The sequence below is a fragment of the Rousettus aegyptiacus genome, unplaced genomic scaffold, assembly GCF_014176215.1.
Source record: "Rousettus aegyptiacus isolate mRouAeg1 unplaced genomic scaffold, mRouAeg1.p scaffold_m13_p_5, whole genome shotgun sequence".
Taxonomy (NCBI): domain Eukaryota; kingdom Metazoa; phylum Chordata; class Mammalia; order Chiroptera; family Pteropodidae; genus Rousettus; species Rousettus aegyptiacus.
Genome location: NW_023416308.1, coordinates 4,876,276 through 4,895,817, shown reverse-complemented (window position 1 = coordinate 4,895,817; position 19,542 = coordinate 4,876,276). Strand labels below are relative to the sequence as shown.

The 19,542-nt window shown below is 40.0% G+C and overlaps 1 protein-coding gene across 3 annotated transcripts; it reads left to right on the top strand.

Moving 5' to 3' along the window:
* The first annotated feature begins 327 nt into the window (after positions 1-327).
* ANAPC7 (anaphase promoting complex subunit 7) lies at positions 328-19,198 on the top strand. 3 transcript variants are annotated; one of them, XM_016149667.2, is made up of 11 exons: positions 328-537; positions 3,940-4,126; positions 5,984-6,103; positions 9,210-9,321; positions 9,642-9,795; positions 10,546-10,688; positions 12,131-12,248; positions 12,986-13,182; positions 15,575-15,799; positions 16,475-16,625; positions 18,338-19,198. In XM_016149667.2, the coding sequence occupies exons 1-11, from the start codon at positions 338-340 to the stop codon at positions 18,525-18,527; spliced, it is 1,797 nt and encodes a 598-aa protein (XP_016005153.1). In that variant the 5' UTR covers positions 328-337; the 3' UTR covers positions 18,528-19,198. The 3 variants fall into 3 exon arrangements, with proteins under 3 accessions (XP_016005153.1, XP_016005154.1, XP_036077413.1); XM_016149668.2 differs by lacking the exon at positions 328-537 and adding an exon at positions 657-867; XM_036221520.1 differs by lacking the exons at positions 328-537; positions 3,940-4,126; positions 5,984-6,103 and adding an exon at positions 7,590-7,848.
* Positions 19,199-19,542: the final 344 nt, after the last annotated feature.

Genomic DNA, 19,542 nt, shown 5'->3' with positions numbered 1-19,542 from the left:
CTGCAGCTGTTGGGTTCACATCCACACAATCTACTATATTCTTTTCTAAATAAACATACGTTTTTAATTAATTTTTGGAAGACTCAAATTCCTCTCATCTTATTGAGCATGTACAGAGGTGCCTTTTGTCTCCATCGCATTGTAAGTCCTCAATAAAATTTGCAACTTAGAACGACGTCGCTTTGCTTAAACGCACACACACGCACACACAACAACAACAAGTAAAAACAAGTCATGCCACTTCACGGGAGCGTGAGAGAACTGAGACTTTTTTATTTTTACCCAGGCACTTCAGTAGTCGCCTATTTTTCTGGGGGCGGTGCCGCACGTGGACCCGATGGACCCCGGCGAGGCCGCCATTTTGGAGTCTTCCCTCAGCGTCTTCTACCGGCTTTTCGTGCCGCTGCGGCCGCTCCCCGCGGCTTTGCCGGGCAGGATGAATGTGATAGACCACGTGCGAGACATGGCGGCCGCGGGGCTGCACTCCAACGTGCGGCTCCTCAGCAGCTTGTTACTTACAATGAGTAATAACAACCCGTGAGTTGAGGCGGGGAGCGGCCTGGGGCTGAGGAGAAAGCAGCGCCTTATGGGGAGCGGGGGCTGAAGGGGCTTGGGGACTGGCGGGAAGGAGCGGCCCCGGGCCCCAGCCGAGGCTCCAGGGCTCCGCGAGGGCCTCGTCGGGCGGAGCCAACGTAGCAACGCAAGTTGAGTTCACTGGGTCCCCGCGTTGTGTCCGGCGCTGGGACTTGAGCTCCCTGCGGGGGGCTGTGTCAGCGGCGGCGGCTTCGAGACGTGGAAGACGGAGGCTCTATGAGGACGACCCTGACGAGGGTGTCCCCGAAAGTTGGGAGCGTAGGGTGTCCGGAGGTATCTGTCACCGGGCGTAGCGACTGTCACATCTCTGGGCCGACTCCTCCCTTCCCAGCTCCATCCTGAAGACGCCTCTTCCTTCGCCCAAGCTCAGGCCCAGGCCCTGGCTTTTATTCCTTCGTCCACATCTGAGACGGATTTTTTTTCTCTTGAGTTTATTAAAGGGGGGGGGCGGGGTTCACTTTCTCACCTTGGCAAACCCCTGAAAACAGGGCTCCCTTGACGGGTGGGAGTGGTGCCTTTTTAGGGGCTCTCAGTGCCCCTTTCCTGTTTTCAGGGCTGCCGTTTATTGAGCCTTATGACAAGCAGCACAGGGCTTTTTCCAGCCTTGAGTGCCTGTCTCTCTCCTGCTTCAATTTCTCCATTGTGCTCAAATAAGTTCCCCTCCCACCCCCCATGATCAAGGGAGCCAAACATCTTTCTCCCCGACTTAATCTAGTATATTCTGCTCACTGTACCCCAGCCTTCCTGCCTATTTTTTTCTGACACCTGAACATCACCAGGCTCGCTCTCAACTCAGGGCTTTTGCATTTGCTGTTCTGCTTTTAGTCCTTACCTCAGACTTGCCTCATACAGTTTTCAGCTCATATCAGAATTTTTTCTTACCCTCACTGGTCTGTATTTATTGCCTTGTTTTATATTCTGCATCAGTTTTTAAAAATTGAAATGTAGTTAACATGTGACGTTATTTTAAGGTACACAACATAATGATTTTTGTGTATATTGCAAAATGATAGCAATTAAGTGTAGTTAACGACCATCACTACACGTAATTTACAGTTTTTTTTTCTTGTGATAACTTTTAAAATCCATATTCTGCATCACTCTTAACAACCAACGTGTTTAGCACAGTGCCTGTGTGCAGTTAAGCACTCATTTATTGAATTTGCCAAGGAAGTTCACATAACCTCAGGGAGGTGAAATACCTATTCAAGTTCACACATTTAGTGAGTGGAGGAGCCATGATGTTTGGGTTTTTGGTCCTTCTGACTCTTAAATTCTCCATTCTGACCCACCTCTAAATGACATTATAATTGAATCTTCTACTCAGGGTGGACCCGTTTGCATTTGGCCTGCTCTTGAAGCTGTCTAGGTCAGAAAAAAAAGGCCCCTTAAATGCCTGTGATGCAGCAGCTGCTCCCTATTTCATTTCCATTAGTGTGTTTTTGGACCTCGCTACGTGAGACTCATCATTTTGCCACCATCCACTTAGTGTTGACAGAGAGGAGCCCTGGTCTTTGTCAGCCTTCTGTTTATTCTGGAGCCTTTCACTTGGTTCTGACTGATTTGTCAAAGCACACAGTTTCCACCATTGGAAATTTATGTACCAGTTTGTCATTATTCTTGGTTCTTGAAGATGTTACAGGATACGTTACAGGATACTTAGAAGCAGTTTGATCCTGTGATTAGACTTTACTTCTTCATATTGGGTTAAACTGGCAGTTTTCTAGCTTCAGGAGACATTTAAATTCTGACCCTTACTATTTATGTTTTAAATTTTCTTACTGAATTTGCAATGCAACACAGTAAAAAGTTTCAAAGAGCAGAAGGGGTGTTCAGATAAGTGTCCCTTTCTTGAACATCCCACCATTTCCCTTCTCTAGAGGCAAGCAACTATTAAGTTTCTCATATATCACTCTAGTGATAACTTTTGCATAAGTAGGCACATACGTTATAACATATAAATATCTGAATGCTTTCTCGAGTATAGTAACATTTTCTGTCAACTCTTATTTCTCATTAAATACATAGAATCTAAGAGTTGGAAGATCTCTTAACTGGACTGACTATACCTTTAAGTCTTTCAGTGAATTTTCCTTTGGAACTTTATATCCTATGTTTAGACTTCCTATCCATTTTTTTCTTAAGATTTTTTTTCTTAAGATAAAATTCATACACCAAGGAATTCACCCTTTTAAAGAATATATTTCAGTTGTTTTAAATATATTCATGGAGTTGTGCAACCACCACTACTGTCTATTGCAAAACATTTTCATTACACCCAAAAGAAACTGCTTATCTGTAGTCACTCTTGATTCCACTTCAACTGGTTCCTGGGGACCTTTATCAATCTTAGGTACCAGTCTTGAGTAGCTTTCATTTGTTGAGCAGTTAACTGTCTACGGAGTTCTTTGACTGACTCTTCTCTCCATTTAAGCGGCTGTAGCTTTTACCTGTCAAACATGTAAACTCTTAGGAAGGAGTAGGGGAGGGAGTTGGGTTGGAGATTAAAAAATACAAATTTCCTATTAAAAATGATAGGCTGGCTTCTAGGCAGTTATAACGCTTGTGAGCAGTATTCAAGATTAAAGCAAAAGTTCTGAAACATTGGTTCTGTTATGCTGTCCTTAAACCCCTGAGACTCCAGAAGATAAAAAATTCTTCTAGTACTAGTAAAGTTTACTTTTGTATGCAAAATTAAAACCAAAAAAGAATGTTTCTGTCAAACAAGGCTAATCCTGTTTCTGTCCCATTATCCCACTGGCTTATCCTGTTCTCATTCTTAAGTATTTCAGTATTCCCATTTTCTTAAGTGTTTGAAGAGTTTTCAGTTCCCTAACCTCTTTTTGTTCAGTACTTTCCTAAAAAGGATGTAAGTGGTGAGGTTTCTCTTTTTCAGGTTCTTCAATCCTTCTTTGGTAATATTAGTTAAGTCATTATGATTGTTCTTTGTTTTACTGTAAAAGTTGATGTTAATATAAGAGTATGGATATATTTAAACTGTTAAATTAAGAAGGCTTGGCTTAAAGAAGGGGAGGAAAAGATGTATTACATTTATCTTTGTATACCTCTACAAAGTATCATTGTATTTATAGTAAGTAAAGGGAAAACATTAAAACAATTTAAGGCAGTTTCCTACATGTGTCAACCTTGTTAGCACAGACTAAGACTCTCATGGCTTTATTTTTGGGGACTAGCACTTAAGTACATTGACTTTTTGTAAACTGCATAGGCTTTGCACTAGGCTTGAGCACTTTGAAGGGACACCAAGGGTGGGCGCTAACGAGAGTATTCTTTCTGACATTGCAAAACAACCCATGTAGAGAATATACTTTCTTTCTTTTCTAGTGAGCTGTTCTCCCCATCTCAGAAGTACCAGCTTTTGGTGTATCATGCAGATTCTCTCTTTCATGATAAGGAATATCGGAATGCTGTGAGTAAGTATACCATGGCTTTACAGCAGAAGAAAGCCCTAAGTAAAACTTCAAAAGTGAGACCTTCAACTGGAAATTCTGCATCTGCTCCACAAAGTCAGGTAATTGGAGATGGAAGTATGATGATTTTTTTATTTTTGAGGCCAAGAGAGACAAAGAATTTATAAGACTTCTGCTAATTAGATTTAGAAGATGGTAAAATAAAATGTGATTTTAAAGGGGAACTGCATGGAGGAACAGATGAAAAATCACTTAGATGTAAGAGTGCATCCAACCAAGCATTATGGGTTAAAAGCAAAATTCACTCCAGGTGAAACTAAAATTGGAATTAAACATGAATTATCTGAGTTCTAACCAAAGTATGTTGTTCCTCCCTTTTATACAAACAGAACTCTTAAAACGTTTTTATAATGTTAATGAAAGTACAGCTTTTAAAATGTAACTCAATTGTTAAGACTGTGAGTACCCTGGGAAATTTCTGACAAAGCTAAGAAGAATTCCTGCCAATTTTTGATAATTGCCAAGTTTTTGATAGTTAAATGAAGGGAAAAAATTAAAATTTCAAAATTCGATGGGATCATCCTATTGCTAGAAATTAACCTTAATAGTAGACTCACAAAAGTTTTACAGGGTATGTAAGGCTCTTTATTGCAGCATTGTTTATAATGATAAGAAACGAATAAAAAGTGTTCATCAGTAGGTCTAGTTAAATCACAGTATAGCCAAAGATGGACTATGATGGAACTGTTAAAAAAAAAGAAAAAAGAAAAATGAAATAGAGGTGTATGTGCTGATTTGGAAAGAACCATATAAGTAAAGAAAATGAGGTTTGAAGCAGTGTATTCAATACCATTTTTGTTTAAAGGGATTGGTTTATAGATAACATAAGTGTATCCTGGTATATGCCTAAAATATACATGAAAGATTTTTTTGTGTATGCGAAGGAAATAAATTTAACAGTAGCAAGCTTTAGAGAGAAGGGAACTTTTACTTTTCAGTTTGAACGTGTCTTTAAATTTAAATTATACATGCAGCTTATGTTTAAAAGGAATGTCAGTAGAATGAAGTAGAAGTGAAATTATAAGTCATGTTTTTTCTGCTTTGTATTTTTCCACATAAAAAGACAAATTCGTGTAGTTTTTTTTTTAAAGCCTTTATATCTTCATCTTGCTTTCGATCTCTCTAAGTAAAACCTTTGTTTTTTGTTATTAAAGAGCCAATTGCCACGATTTTCTCTTTTCCTGACACTGAATAGAAGCCATATGTATCACCACATTGAATCATTTATAAAAGTAGCTAACTTTTTTTGAACCTTTGGTATGCCAAGCACCATGCTAAACCTTTCATTTGAATTAAATACATTTAATCTTTAAGGACTTTTTAAAAAATTGAGATATAATTAACATCATAAAATTCACCATTCAGTGAGTTTTAGTCTATTCACAGCATTGTGCAACCATCACCACTATCTAATTCTGGAACATTTTTATTACCCTAGAAAACCCCAGTGCCTGTTATCTTTCCCACCCCTGGTAATCACTAAACTTTCTGTCTCTCTGGATTTACCTATTCTGGACATTTAATATGAATGGAATCATACAATATGTGGCCTTTTGTGTCTGGCTTCTTTTACTTAGCATAATATTTTCAAGGTTCATCCATGTTATAAAATGAATGAATTCTTCACTCCTTTTTATTACCAAATAATTTTCTGTCATATGGATAGATTATATTTTATCTTTTCATCAATTAGTAGACACTTGGGTTATTTACACTTTTTGTTTATTATTAATAATGCTACTATGAACATTTGTCTGCAGGTTTTTGTGTACTTGTTTTCAATTCTCTTAGCAGTCTATGTAGGAGCAGAATTGCTGGGTCATACGGTAACTAACATTTTGAAGAACTGCCATACCGTTTAAGTAATGTTTTGAAGAGATGTTGTCATTCCCTCTTAGTGTCTTCCATCTGAAATTGAAGTGAAATACAAAATGGCTGAATGTTACACGATGCTAAAACAGGATAAAGATGCCATTGCTATACTTGATGGGATCCCTTCAAGACAAAGAACACCCAAAGTAAGTTGAACTAACAATTTGTTACATCATTTTTCCTCCCCCCAGTCCTTCCAGCCCTCTTCCCTGTACAGTAGAAAGTCCACCTGAGCACATTACTCTTAACTCTAATTTTCACGTTTTTCCCTTGTTAATGGAGTGGGTGGGGGTTCAGAGAGGTTGAAGAGTGACTTTCTTATGAGACCCTGAAAATTCAGCTGATAAAAATGGTCACTGGAGAATACTATAAGTGATTATTCTTTGGTATTTCTTACTATAGAAAATAATGATTTGCAGTACACTTCCAGGTGACAGCAATACTTTTTTTCAACCTAATTTTTTTGCATTCTGTGCTTGTACCTATTTGATAATGAGTGGTTTTATTAATCCTTTCATTTTCAAAATCAAGACTGCAAGATCCTTTTGTACTTATTCGTGTGTAGGATATATGTATTTGTGTTTGATTTGGCAATATAGTGACTAGAATGCTTTCAACTAAGAAGTTCTGGTGTCTTGTCCGAGTTTTGGCATGCAAACTGTGTGTAGTGTGTATGTAGGCAAGTTACCAATCTGAACGTTACTTTTTTCACCTTATTTATAAAATGAGATAATACTTTCTCTGCTCACTTTTCAAAAAGCTAAATAAGTTCATGTATGTGAAAATACTTTTTAAAGTACTATTCCATAAGGGGTATTATATTGGGCATCTTTGATTACAGTTTTTTTGAAGTCCAGTTTAGAAGAACAATGAGAATCCGTGTTCGTAGGATTGAATTTACATGAGTACTTAATATTCTACCAAATACTCTGATGTCACCTACTTTTCTCACTTTAGTGAGAAACTTCTGTGTAACTTGTGCTGAACAGTGAGAAATTTTATATGTAAGATGTATATCCTCCTGCTCTTAAAAGAAAATGAATCTAAGCAGTAGAGACCTGGTATATTTAGTTAGTGTTTTTTTCACCCAATTTTAAAAGTAACCAATCAAACTTGATGAGAATGTGTCTCATCATAGGATTTATTTATGATTTTCTAAGTTTTTACAAGTTATTTCCCCGGTATATTTAATGATGGCGACTGCTATTAAAAACGTTGGGAAGCATATAGCCTAACCTGTCTCGTAATAAGTTTGGATACTTATATACCACCAAATCGTTTTCTGGTACCCTATGAAAGTCTAATATCATTTTTTTACACATATGAAGAGTATCTTCCTTTTGGAAGATGCTATTTTGATTATAAACTTTTAATTACATCTATTCCTTATCTTATTGGAAATGTATTATAATTTCCTCCTTAACGACTTTAAAAGACTTTGGGGACAGTTTTGAAAATGATGACAAGTTCAGTTTTGTGGTATCCAACACTTTATGTTTACTGCCATCATTTTAAGAGGGACTAGAGGAATCTGCATTTGTTAGGAGTACATATCTTCATTCTGTAGAGCTGTTGTAGCCAGAAGCAAACATAAACCTATAATATTTACAGTTTTTCTTTCTTGTCTGTTAGGGAGTTAACTGGCTTCTCAGTCTGTGTAAAGGACAAGGAAGTGAGTCAAAATACGTCTAAATGAACGTCTGTTAATGTATGGTAAACACCGCCACACATTCCTTCACATTTTAAAGGAAAATTCCAGTGTGAGATTATTGCATCTTGATAAATCTCCAACTTTTAAGAGCAAACATACCAACATACAATTTCTTAGTTTTTAGAAAATGATGACTGCTGTGTTTACAACTGGCGGAATGTGGCTTTATGATATTCCCAAGTAAGGATCTGTTTTAAAAATAATTTACTTTCTTACTAGGTAGTACTTAAAACTCATTTTTGCAAAGTGCCAGATAGCTTAAAGGGGGTTTTAATATTTGGTGGTCCATCAGTCATGGTTTGTTAATAACAAGCAGCCAAGAAAAGTTCTTAAATTTAAACCTTACTCTTCAAGTATTGACACCAATACTGGAGTTTTCCTTTAATTATCTTCTTTTGCATTTTCAACATAGCCTAAAATGGAAAATCTGAGGCCAAGTAAAAAATGGTTTTCTTTCTAGTATTTCATTATTTCATCATTTGAATCAGTATGGATTAATGCCATACTAGATCATTTCATACTGTAAGGCCGTAGTCGAGACAGATGTTCTTCATCTTCAGAATCACTCTTGAGTAAATATCTGGCATAAGAAGCTACAGATAGTTGAAGAAATTAGGACTAGCTTTTTTTCTTTTGTGCCCTCATGTTGACTGCTTCCTCAGGTTAATGATCTGGCAAACTCTGTGTTGCATTATGATCTATTAATTTTAAATTGAAATACTGCGTTTTTCCCTTTGGATTGTTAAGATCAGTTATGCCTTCCCTATAACTTCTATGTTCTTTGGAATTTTTAGGTTTTCTCAAATGTTCCCTGTTGCATTTTTAGGAAGGATTATTTTAGTAGAGCTTTATTGAGTTACATATTTGAATTGTGCTGTTTAAATAGTGTAACTAATCTCTGGATCATTGTCATCTCTGGAGGTCAGAAGTTGAATTTTGTAGCATTACTTTGATGAGTCAGACAGTACCTGTCCGTTAAAGCTTTAAGCATTAGAAAGGCTAGAATCCAGCTACTAGACTATTAGAAAGAAGCCAAGTATAATACTTTTATATCTCTATCACTTCCTTTTTGGGGAAAATTCATCTGATCTTTCTTAACTAGCTATGTTAAGAAATCCTCACTTCTATGCCTTGATGTTAATTGCCTTTAAAAAGTGTAAACTTGAGCAATTCTAGGGTTGTTCATTTTCTGTCTTAAGATCAAGAAATAATCAAGGTAATTAGAATTCTGTAACATTTCTCAAATGAATGTTACCCCCGTTTCCAGTGGCAGCATCTTTGGTCCAGATATTACTGAACATTTTGTTTGGGTAAGTGAGAGGAATTTGACTTTTCCTTTTAAAAATGAGAGGACATAGGAAAAGCAAAGGTAGTCATTTCCTTTTTGGTTCGAAGAATGAGATTGTTTATTTCATAGGGCTATGGGTAGATTTCTAGTAAAAAGAATAGTAGCTGGCAAAAAAGCAGAACTTACTGATGGTGAAATGTTTATTTTCTTTGCAACGTACATTTAATCTTACTGTCTTTTGTTTTTATTACAGATAAACATGATGCTAGCAAACCTGTACAAGAAGGCTGGTCAGGAGCGCCCTTCAGTCACCAGCTATAAGGAGGTGCTGAGGCAGTGCCCATTAGCCCTTGATGCCATTCTAGGTATAGAGCATTCTCTGCCTATTTTCATGGAGTGTTTACTCTTAAGGTAGTAGTTCTTGATCTTGGGTGTACATTAGAATAGCTTTATTTTGTTAAAGTTGCCCATGCCTCACCTCTGGATAGTGATTCAGTAGATTTCCATTGTCATGTATTTCACTAATCAAGAAATATTAAATTATGTTTCTTCTGTCATACGTCTCTCAATTGGAATAGGGAAAGAATTGCCTTGTAGCCCATTGAAAGAGTCACCTATTGCTTCTTGCATTGTGGAAGAAGGATGCTATGCCTTACCTTCTTTCTTCTGCTTTTTGTTGGATTAGGTCTGCTGTCCTTGTCTGTAAAAGGTGCAGAGGTGGCATCGATGACAATGAATGTGATCCAGTCTGTGCCTAATTTGGATTGGCTCTCTGTGTGGATCAAAGCATATGCTTTCGTGCATACTGGTGACAACTCAAGAGCAATCAATACCATCTGGTAAGACCTGCCAAATTAATTTAGCATTCTTGGTGCCCTTTCCTTGTGTGGAGTTCTGTTGTGTCTAAATTAGCAAAACAGAAAAATGAGATGCCTATCTCTTGGTGTTGCAGCCAGTTGTCCTTGGGCTTTGTTAGTCTCTTAATGTACTAAATGATCAATAATTTCTGCTGAGCACCTGTTAAATGTAATTTGGACCAAGTTTAGCAAAAGCAGTACTTCTTGCAAAACGGACTGCTTCAGCATGTTTTTCTTGAACCTGAAAGACATCTTTTTGGATGCCCCAGAAACAAAGTTTATTGCAGCATCTGGCCTGGGTTGCCTCCTTAGGCTTGGGATTTTCTTTTTAGTCAGGTAAAGTCCAAGGACTAGAGACTGGAGTTTGTGTGATTCAGAGTTATTTGGTTGCTTCATAAGTAGCTGTTACCTGTGAGTGATAGGACATTTAACACCATGTAGTGTTTGTTGTCCTCTGAAAAACTGCAGCCAAGAACATTCTTTCTGGGTGATGGGATTTCTGCTTTGTTCTCCGTATTTGCTGTCCTATCCTATATAACTTGTTCTGTATAACTTTTTTTAATCATAGCTCAGAATAAGAAAATAAAGGGTTCACAGTTTTGCTTTTAAAGTTTTGTATTGTGAAAAATTTCATACATACACAAAGAAAATAGTACTTATATGCCCATCACCCAGATTCAACAACTACGGATTTATAATAGATTTTAAGGTTCAATGTTTAATATCTTAAAGTTCACTAGAGAAAAAGTCCTTATTGCGAGATAACGTGGACCTACTGGGAAGCTTAGCAGATCTGTACTTCCGAGCTGGAGACAATAAAAACTCGGTCCTCAAGTTTGAACAGGCACAGATGTTGGATCCTTACCTGATAAAAGGTAAGTAATTCTTGGGAGGGGCAGAAATGGCTGTAGAGAGGCAGATCAGAAAGATACAGAGAAAATGTAGCATGATCTTCTGATATCAGTTTTCACAGAATAGTTTGTAAAATTTATTACAGTAGCCTTTTACCTTTTTTCAGGTCCTGACACATGTCTGTAACACTGGGATAATTCCATTTGGGCCATTGTTTTTGTTTCAGTTCAAGTGTCATTTTCCCACAGATCATTATTTAGCTTTTTTTCTTTTGGAAGAGTCATAGCCCCTCCTTGTGATTTATAAATTTATGATGTGCCAGACTGAGAATTAGGATGACATCTCCAGAACCATATCCTAAAAAGGGAATTTAGCTTTACAGTGTCCTAGTATAATTCAAAGGGAGTAAGTGAACAGATATTAAGAAAGGGATAAGGTAATTAATTAAAGGAAGTAGTTAGGAGTGAACAACAGAAAAATCATTGATCCGAAAGAAAATTGCAGCTGAATGGGTAAGCCATAGGGACTTCCAAAGGATAACTGTTGGGTGATTGGCAGTGAGTGAAGGGTATGTGCTCAGAAATAGTGGGAAATAAGGTCAAATAGGCTGAATTCTGCTTGTAAAGTCCCAGTAAATGCCATCAGAAAAATAAGACCTTGTGACAATAGACAGTCTTGTAGATGCTCAAGCCAAGAGAATGACAGAGCAGGGAGAGGGGGAAACAGATCCAGAAAGAAGAATTCATTTGTTCAGGGTCTCCCCCTTGCCCAGGGCTTATTCCCTTCTCCACACTTCCCATACCCATGATGAAAGCCGTGTGCAAGCTCCAGGAGCTGAGGCTGAAGTCCGGGGTCAGCAGGACGTGTTGCAGTGATCTTGGCTTAAGCATTTTCCTGGGAGTCTGAAGGGATACAAGGAGTGGAGGGAAATGGTGATAAGAGATGGGTGACAGCAAGCATGGGCCCCTTTTTATAGAACATGAGCGAAAACTTAAAGGGGTGGGGTGGGGGTGATCTTAAATGAACTAGACGCCACAACTAGATGCTTTTCCTGAAATAGGCTTTTTTCCAAGACTAACTGGTACATGAAGTGTGTACTTCTGAGTGCGCCTAGACCCCTTGGACTTGATACCTTTTTTGGGGCCTTTCTGGTTATGATTTAGGATAGCTGTATATCACACCACAGGATGGAGGGACAGTTTCTGAAAATAACAGGCTTTCAAATTGTGAGGTTGGGCTTTCTGCTTCTTTGCTTTCTTTTTTTTTTTTTTTTTCAGTTCTAGATGTGTTTTGTCTTTTTATAAGTCATTTTGTTGGAATCTGGGAAGGCTAGTGGGAAGAGCTCATGACGATGGAGAGGGCTCACCGTCCTGAGGAGCTGGGGCCTCTGTGATATCTGCCGGTGATTGCCACTCCTCTGTGAAGGGCCCAGGCTGCCTCGTTTAAAGGGCCTCTTCTTTTGTAGGGATGGATGTGTATGGCTACCTCCTGGCACGAGAAGGGCGGCTGGAGGATGTAGAGAACCTTGGCTGCCGCCTTTTCAATATTTCTGATCAGCATGCAGAACCCTGGGTAGTTTCTGGGTATGTATATGCACTGCCTTTTCTCCTTCGTTTTTAGCAGATACTTTAGGGAATTGTGGTTCTTCCTGAATAGAATACAGGTTGAAAACACAGGTTTAAGAGATAATCAGACTTGAATTCAAACCATGGTCTTTCACTTTGGATACATGATTTACCTCTCAGTCTGTTTTCTCCTTTGGGAAAGAAGGTGATACCTGTTCTTCACGAGGTAGATATTAACTTAGGTAGTGAACACATCATGCTCAGCACTGGATCTGCTCCTGGGAAGCCATCGGTGAACAGGCCGGGAGCTGCTATTTTGTTACTGGCCTGGCTTTGCAAATTTTCTGAATGTCTCTCATCTGATGACATATCCAGATCATCAGGCTTTTTCCATAATTTTCTTCCATATCAAGATTTACCCCTTAAAAATATTTAGTAGATTTTTTTCCCTTTTTTTCCATTATTATATCTCAGGTTAAAGCTATAAGTGTGGCTTCTAATAAGGCTAACGTAGAGAGATCTCTCTTTGGTTTCCAGATTAAATTTCTTTATACTGGCATAACTTGGAGATACTGCAGGTTCAGTTCAAACTACTGCAATAAACGAGTGTCACAATAAAGCAAGTCATTCTTTTTGTTGGTGGAGAATCTTGCCTTCAGTTTGCAGAAAACATCTGTGAAGAACAGGAAGGCAAAGTGCAGTAAAACATGGTGTGCTTGTAGTTTTCTCTCATAACGTTCGGTGGTTTCCCCCAGGTGCCATAGCTTCTACAGCAAACGCTACTCCCGGGCCCTCTATTTGGGGGCCAAGGCCATCCAGCTGAACAGTAACAGTGTTCAGGCCTTACTGCTGAAGGGGGCAGCACTGAGGAACATGGGCAGAGTCCAAGAAGCAATAATCCACTTTCGGGAGGCCATACGACTTGCTCCTTGTCGCTTAGACTGTTACGAAGGTAAGATAAACATTATAGATGAAAAGCTAAATCTGTAGGTGTGGGCAATACTCTGATGGAAGGATTTGTTAGGCCAGCAGATCCCAAACTTTGTTGTACATTAGAGTCTGCTGGGGGAACTTTTAAAGGTCTCGATGTCATGTGACTCTGATACAATTTAAATCAGTATTTGGGGTTAAGAGGTGGGCATCAGTATTACTTGAAGCTCCCGGGTAACGGACAACTTTGAGAACCACTGCATTTGGCATTTAAAATTAATCTAGGGCTTTCTAGAATCCGGTTTTCCTTTTTTGTGGTTTTTGGAGAGAAAGTAGTTGGAGTAGTTTCCTTGTCCTTTTTTTTTTTTTTTTTTTTTTTTTGGTTTCTTGATGTGGCCCACTCACTAATGGGAATCTCTTTGTGCCAGCACCGTGCAGGTTTGCTTGGTTATGTCTATTTCTCACAGTTGTCTTACCTTGGGCTAGAGATATTACTCAGAGGGTAACTCCATATTCATATGACAGTGTGGGCTGTGGGAACTGGTTGGTTTGTTGTGACCTCCAGAGTGGGCATGATCAGGGTCAAACTTCGTTTTGTTATGTACTATTTTAAGTTCATGTGAACTGACCCTCGGAGTTCAAAGGAGCTGTGCCAGCTTCAGCAACATTCGGTGACTCAGTCAGAGACATTAAAATAGATCTTACAAGATGCAGTTCCTCCAAACCATATTTTTTTGTGAGAATTTAAAAATAAACCCAGCAGTCTAGGAGTGATTTGCTGTTAACAGGAAGATGAGTTCAGATTTGAAAAATAAAATTTGGAAGTTGGAGTAAAGAACAAATCCGCTTAGATAGCCAGAGAGTTATGTCTATTGTGGATTTGTTCTTAAGGAAACCCCAGCAAACCAAGCTTTTGGCTGCAGATTAAATTTCTTGATCCTGAAACTGTAACTTTCCTATCCTCTCAGCTTCTTTTATCACGTTAATTCCTTTCTGCTGTGTGCCTGGTTCACCAGAACCCAGCAGTGCAGTTGAATTAACTCCATGACCACAGTGCTTAGACACAGGCTGGTGAGAGTGCTTGGGACAGAGGGTGTTCCCCAGCTGGACTGTGAGGCTTCACAGGCTGCCTTTCAGGCAGCCATTTGGAGATTGGATCAGGATGACTCTGGTTATGCCTCTGGTGCTTTTTGCAATCTCCAGCTGAGCTTCCCTTACTGGTAGCGGCCCCGCAGCAGTAAAGTGCAATTCTTTCCATTTCCTTCTGACTTGCCAATAGGGCTTTAGCAGGGAAGTAACTCTCAATAAGTAAATGCAAACAGCCATGTTCTGAATCCAACACGTAGCTCTTAAGTGTTAGGTAATTTCTGGTTAAGTAACCATAGTGTGTGGTAGAATGTGCACAAATGTTATAAATGTTACTAGGTGGAGGAGTATGCAGAGAAAATCTGCCAGGGATTGTGTGGGTTTGGGGTTTAAGCTGTTTTTCTGTTTTGATGAGTGCTTTGTGCCAAAAAGTACTTCCTCTATTCTTGACTTCTTGGCATGAAAAGTTAAGAGTTGATTCCCCATAGAGCATCTTGCTGTGGGTATGAAAAGAGGCAGGAGCTGCCAATATCGGTATATTTGGTCCATCTGATGAAGGACTTTTCACCTAGTTTAGGGAAGCCTTCAGCAATTGCTTTTTGAGAAAACTTTGTTTCACCTGAAAAAGTTTTCCTTGTTCCTTGGGTTGCACCCTTGGGTTACTCCTTTAGGTCTTTAGCTTGTAGAACTAGATACTCAGTTCAGACTCTAGGAGCTTAAACCTCGGACTGAAGGTGAACACAGTTTAAGAGACAGCGAAAACTTGGGTTTTGATAGAAACGTCATCTCACTGTTTCACCTAATGATTTGTTCCTCTAACATTCAGCTAGGCTAGCAGTCCCCAACCTTTTTGGCACCAGAGACAGGTGCTCCTGTGAGAATCTAGTGCCGGATGATTTGAGGTGCAGCTGAGGCGGTGATGCTAGCTAGCACTGGGGAGCAGCTGCAAATTCAGATGAAGCTTTGCTGCTCATCCACTCACCTCCTGCTGTGCAGCCCAGTTCCTAACAGGCCAAGGACCCATCCATGACCCAGGGGTTGGGGACCCCTGAGCTAGGCTGCCTACGTGCTCCGGTTTACTTATAGGTGTGCATTTCTTTTTCCAACTGAATGTGCCTTTGCAGTGCAGGCTTTTTCCATATCCATCAAATGTTCTGGGAAGGAGCACTTCTTAGTTATTCCATCAATATACTCTCTAGTCTGATCTCACAGTTTTCCCCCTGGCCTGCCCCTTGTCTGAAACTTTGAAGGTTTGCAATTTGGAAGGCTGTCAGAATGGAAGCATGGCTTGGAATAATATGGTTAAATTTTCTGTCTTATTTTTTCAGGTCTCATCGAATGTTACTTAGCCTCCAACAGTATTCGTGAAGCAATGGTAATGGCTAACAACGTTTACAAAACTCTAGGAGCAAACGCACAGACCCTTACTTTGTTAGCTACTGTTTGTCTTGAAGACCCAGTGACACAGGAGAAAGCTAAAACTTTATTAGATAAAGCCCTGAACCAAAGGCCGGATTACATTAAGGCTGTGGTGAAAAAAGCAGAACTACTTAGTAAGTGTATCTTATTTACTTCCCTGTTCATGGTTAATTGTATAAAACCTGATCTCAATTGGATTTCCCAGTCTAGCTGGTTACAGATGACCAGACAGGTATGTTCCTTTTGCAGTAGGTCGTAGGTCTGAGCCCAGATGAGGTTTATGTTTAGCACAGCCACATGTAGCTGACTTAGACCTGCTTAGATTGGCAGTGACTGATTTTTATGGAGTGGCTCAAACCAGCTATACTTGGTACCTGTTCAACTCACTCTAATTTCGTTTTAATTGTCCTAGACTAGTTTGGGCCAAATATAACTGGCTTATCCAGCTTGAACTGTTTTAACCCATCTGGATTCTCTTCTGAGTTCCCTTTTAGCCTTGGCTTTTTCATGCCTGATTTGTAATGAACCGGCTTTGGGCTAGTTGGCAAGTAAAATGCATCCTGGCTTTTCATTTGAATTTAGGTTAATAGTACTTTTAAAAAAATGAGAACTCAAACTGTACATTTCCTAATGATACAGGAATTCAGATGAGCTTGTTCTTACTTCCTGCCACATTGTTCTCTTGAAGATATCTACAAATAGATCATCGGATTGTGATCATGGTTGTGGTTTTGTATATAAGACTCGATATGGGAATATATTGTCTAAATGTCGTTTAAGTAGAAAAATGAGGGTCTTTTTCTTTTTAGGCAGAGAGCAGAAATATGAAGATGGAATTGCTTTGCTGAGGAACGCACTAGCTAATCAGAGTGATTGTGTCCTGCACCGGATCCTAGGAGATTTCCTTGTAGCTGTCAATGAGTATCAGGAGGCAATGGACCAGTATAGTATAGCACTCAGGTAGGCACTTAGCCTCCCGGGGGGAAGGTTGCCCAGGGGTAGAGGAGGCAGGGCACTGTTTCACAGGAATTCTGGAACCACATACACATTGTGCCCACAGTTGAAAACAGTAATAATAGTAATGGTAGAAGAGTTATTTGTGAATTCATGACTTCTAAAAATTTTTTCTTAAGTATATTAACAACATTAAAGAACTCTTTTCACTTATAACCAGCTCACACCACTATAACATCTGTTTTCATTTGTGTAGATCATCTTCCTGGCCTTGCCCACACATATGCATATTTTTATAGGGTTATATGTAGTATATATTTTATATTCTGCTTTTTCAAATCAAAGTATTATAAGTACTTTCCCATGTTTCTACCTACTGGAGTCGTTAAGAACTTAAGCTCTGAAGTTTGAATATTACCTTCACCACTTGTTATCGTGGGCGAGTTACTAACAAATTTTCTTGTCTATATCTACCTTATTAGGTATTAAGTGATTAAATGAGGATTAAATGATTATTCCTTGTAAAGCTCTTAGCACTGTGCCTGGTACATAGTAAATACTAAATAAATAGTGGTTTTCTTGCTGCTTCATACAGAAGTGATTTCTTTAAGGGTTGTCCGTGTGTCTGTAAGGTTACGGTGAAGGCCTGTCTTTAACTGAGTCTGATCACATCCATTTATTTGTTCAGCAGTTGAGCGCCACTCATGCCTGGCATCTAAGTAACCACTGGGGATGCTGCAGTTCCGGGAGCCCTCAGTCTCAGACATGCAGACTGATGGATATCATGTGCTAAGTGCTTTCATAGCAGTTTCTAGAAGGCAAGGTGGGAGTGCAGAGGGCGGGGAGCCCTGGGTGTGGGTGAGAGCTGTATGGAAGGTTTCGGAGAAGAGGAGATGATACAAATCACTCTACAGTTACATAAGTAGGAACAGGATTCCCACATGGGTTTTATCTGCGTTTTTGGAATCTCAGAAGCAAGTGAGAAAATACCAGGCTTTCATTAGAGGAGGGATTTGCTAGAGATCGAATACCTGCTGGCCTAGGTGATGGTCACGAAGGCAAGAGGAAAGATTGCTTAGGAGCTCCGTAAATAAATGTTCTGAACTTTGGGGGCTTTTGCATGTGTGATAATTCTTTGCTGTTAAACTAGAATGCCCAGGTAGGGGTTACTTTGGGTCTTGGGGTCTAACGTAGGAGTTGAGAAGTCTGTTCCATGGTAAGCATGATGATTTTGGTTAACTACTGAAATGCCTTATGTTTAATTAGATCCTAAGAACATGAAACAATTTCATTTACAGAAAAATAAGGTGGTTTTGTTTTTGTTTTTGTTTTGTAACTCTATAGCTTAAAAACCCAATACTGTTAAGAAATTACATTTGAATTTTCTGTTAATGGTTGTGTACTACTTTTTCATTTCTGTTATTTGGTAGCTTCCTTTAGCATAATGCCAGGAATATGCTTAAGTGTCAAAAGGTTTAAGAAATAATGTGGAGAAAAACTCGAGAGCTCTAAAAATTAGGACAAGAAGCCTTTTTTCACTTCTAGTGGTGGACTCCCTCGATTCCGCCGTTGGCACCGGAGTTGTTTGGAGAGGCCAGGCGCTGGCAGTTTCTCTGTGACCGGGAGGTCATTTCACGGCCGTGCCAGGGAGATGACGCAGCAGCCAGCAAGAAGCAAGGCAGAGATTCAGGCCTCTCCTTTGTTTTGTTGTCCCTTAGTTTGGACCCCAATGACCAGAAGTCTCTAGAGGGGATGCAGAAGATGGAGAAGGAGGAGAGTCCCACGGATGCCACTCAGGAGGAGGATGTGGACGACATGGAAGGGAGTGGGGAAGAAGGGGACCTGGAGGGCAGCGACAGTGAGGCGGCCCAGTGGGCTGACCAGGAGCAGTGGTTCGGCATGCAGTGAGGCAGGCGGCAGCTCCATGGCCACACTGGCCTGCCCTGCTCTGAGCACTTCCGTGGACTGAAAGAACCTGTAGGAGCCCGCTCTCTGGGAGGACAATGATTCAGCATGTGATTGCAGCAAGGGTTTCTGCCCCCTGGCTCCGTATTTCTAGTAGTGACTTCATTTTTAAAACAGACTGACCTTCCATATATCTCCATCCTCCCCCGCTCCAGCCAGGGAGGACCGAGTGAGCCCTCTGGGAGGCCCACAGATGTACTGGGGCTTCTGTGACAGTGCTTTTTATATAACTAATTTCCTAATCTGAAAGCTCGAGAAATAGACAGTGATTTGTCTGATGTTGTGGATGGGTTTAAAGGAGTGACCTGTCACCCAGAGCCAAGAGTGTCATCTCCCAAGTCTGACAGCAGCACAGGCTGGTCCTTTTGGAGAGGGTTTCCTGTCCCAGAATCGTCGTCCTGGGCTGTCCAAACTTCCCTAGCAACCTTGCTTCCTTCTGCAATGTTAGTAATGCCTTAAGCTGACAGTTGTTATTTTGCAGAACAGTTTTCCTATTTGCTAATCTGGTAACTTGCCTATGAGCCTGGGCCGAATCTGAGAAACAGGTGTGACCTAGAGCATGAACAGAGGTACACCTGGGGTAATTAACTAATAAAACTTTTTTTGTACAGTAATGGTGTTGGGTTAATCAGACTGGAAGCCCTTTACAAATTCTTTTGTCTCACATACAATGCATTGATTTAGCCCAGAATTATTTGCCATAAATAGACTCACTTTCTTCCCAGAGTGTTGGGAGCCAGGATTGGGAACCTCAGGTGACACTAAGTTGGTTCATCCATTTGCATTTTTTGATTGGTAAATTTCCCTGGGGGAGAGCCTTTGGTGAGATTTTAGGTCGCATCTGTCCTCTGTTTGGCTCTGTCAGGAGTGCTGAGGTCAGCGTCCGGTGAGCGGGGGGCTTGCTACCTGGGCCGCAGTGCTGGAAGGCGTCACCCACCTTCTCCCCCTTGTTTCTGAA

What these genes read in the sequence shown, in the direction of transcription:
- ANAPC7 (XM_016149667.2), top strand. Translation starts at nt 338, where the DNA reads ATGGACCCCGGCGAGGCCGCCATTTTGGAGTCTTCCCTCAGCGTCTTC. An exon ending in GGATCCTTACCTGATAAAAG is followed by an intron (nt 10,689 to 12,130) that starts GTAAGTAATTCT and finishes CTTCTTTTGTAG; the next exon opens with GGATGGATGTGTATGGCTAC. An exon ending in GAACCCTGGGTAGTTTCTGG is followed by an intron (nt 12,249 to 12,985) that starts GTATGTATATGC and finishes GGTTTCCCCCAG; the next exon opens with GTGCCATAGCTTCTACAGCA.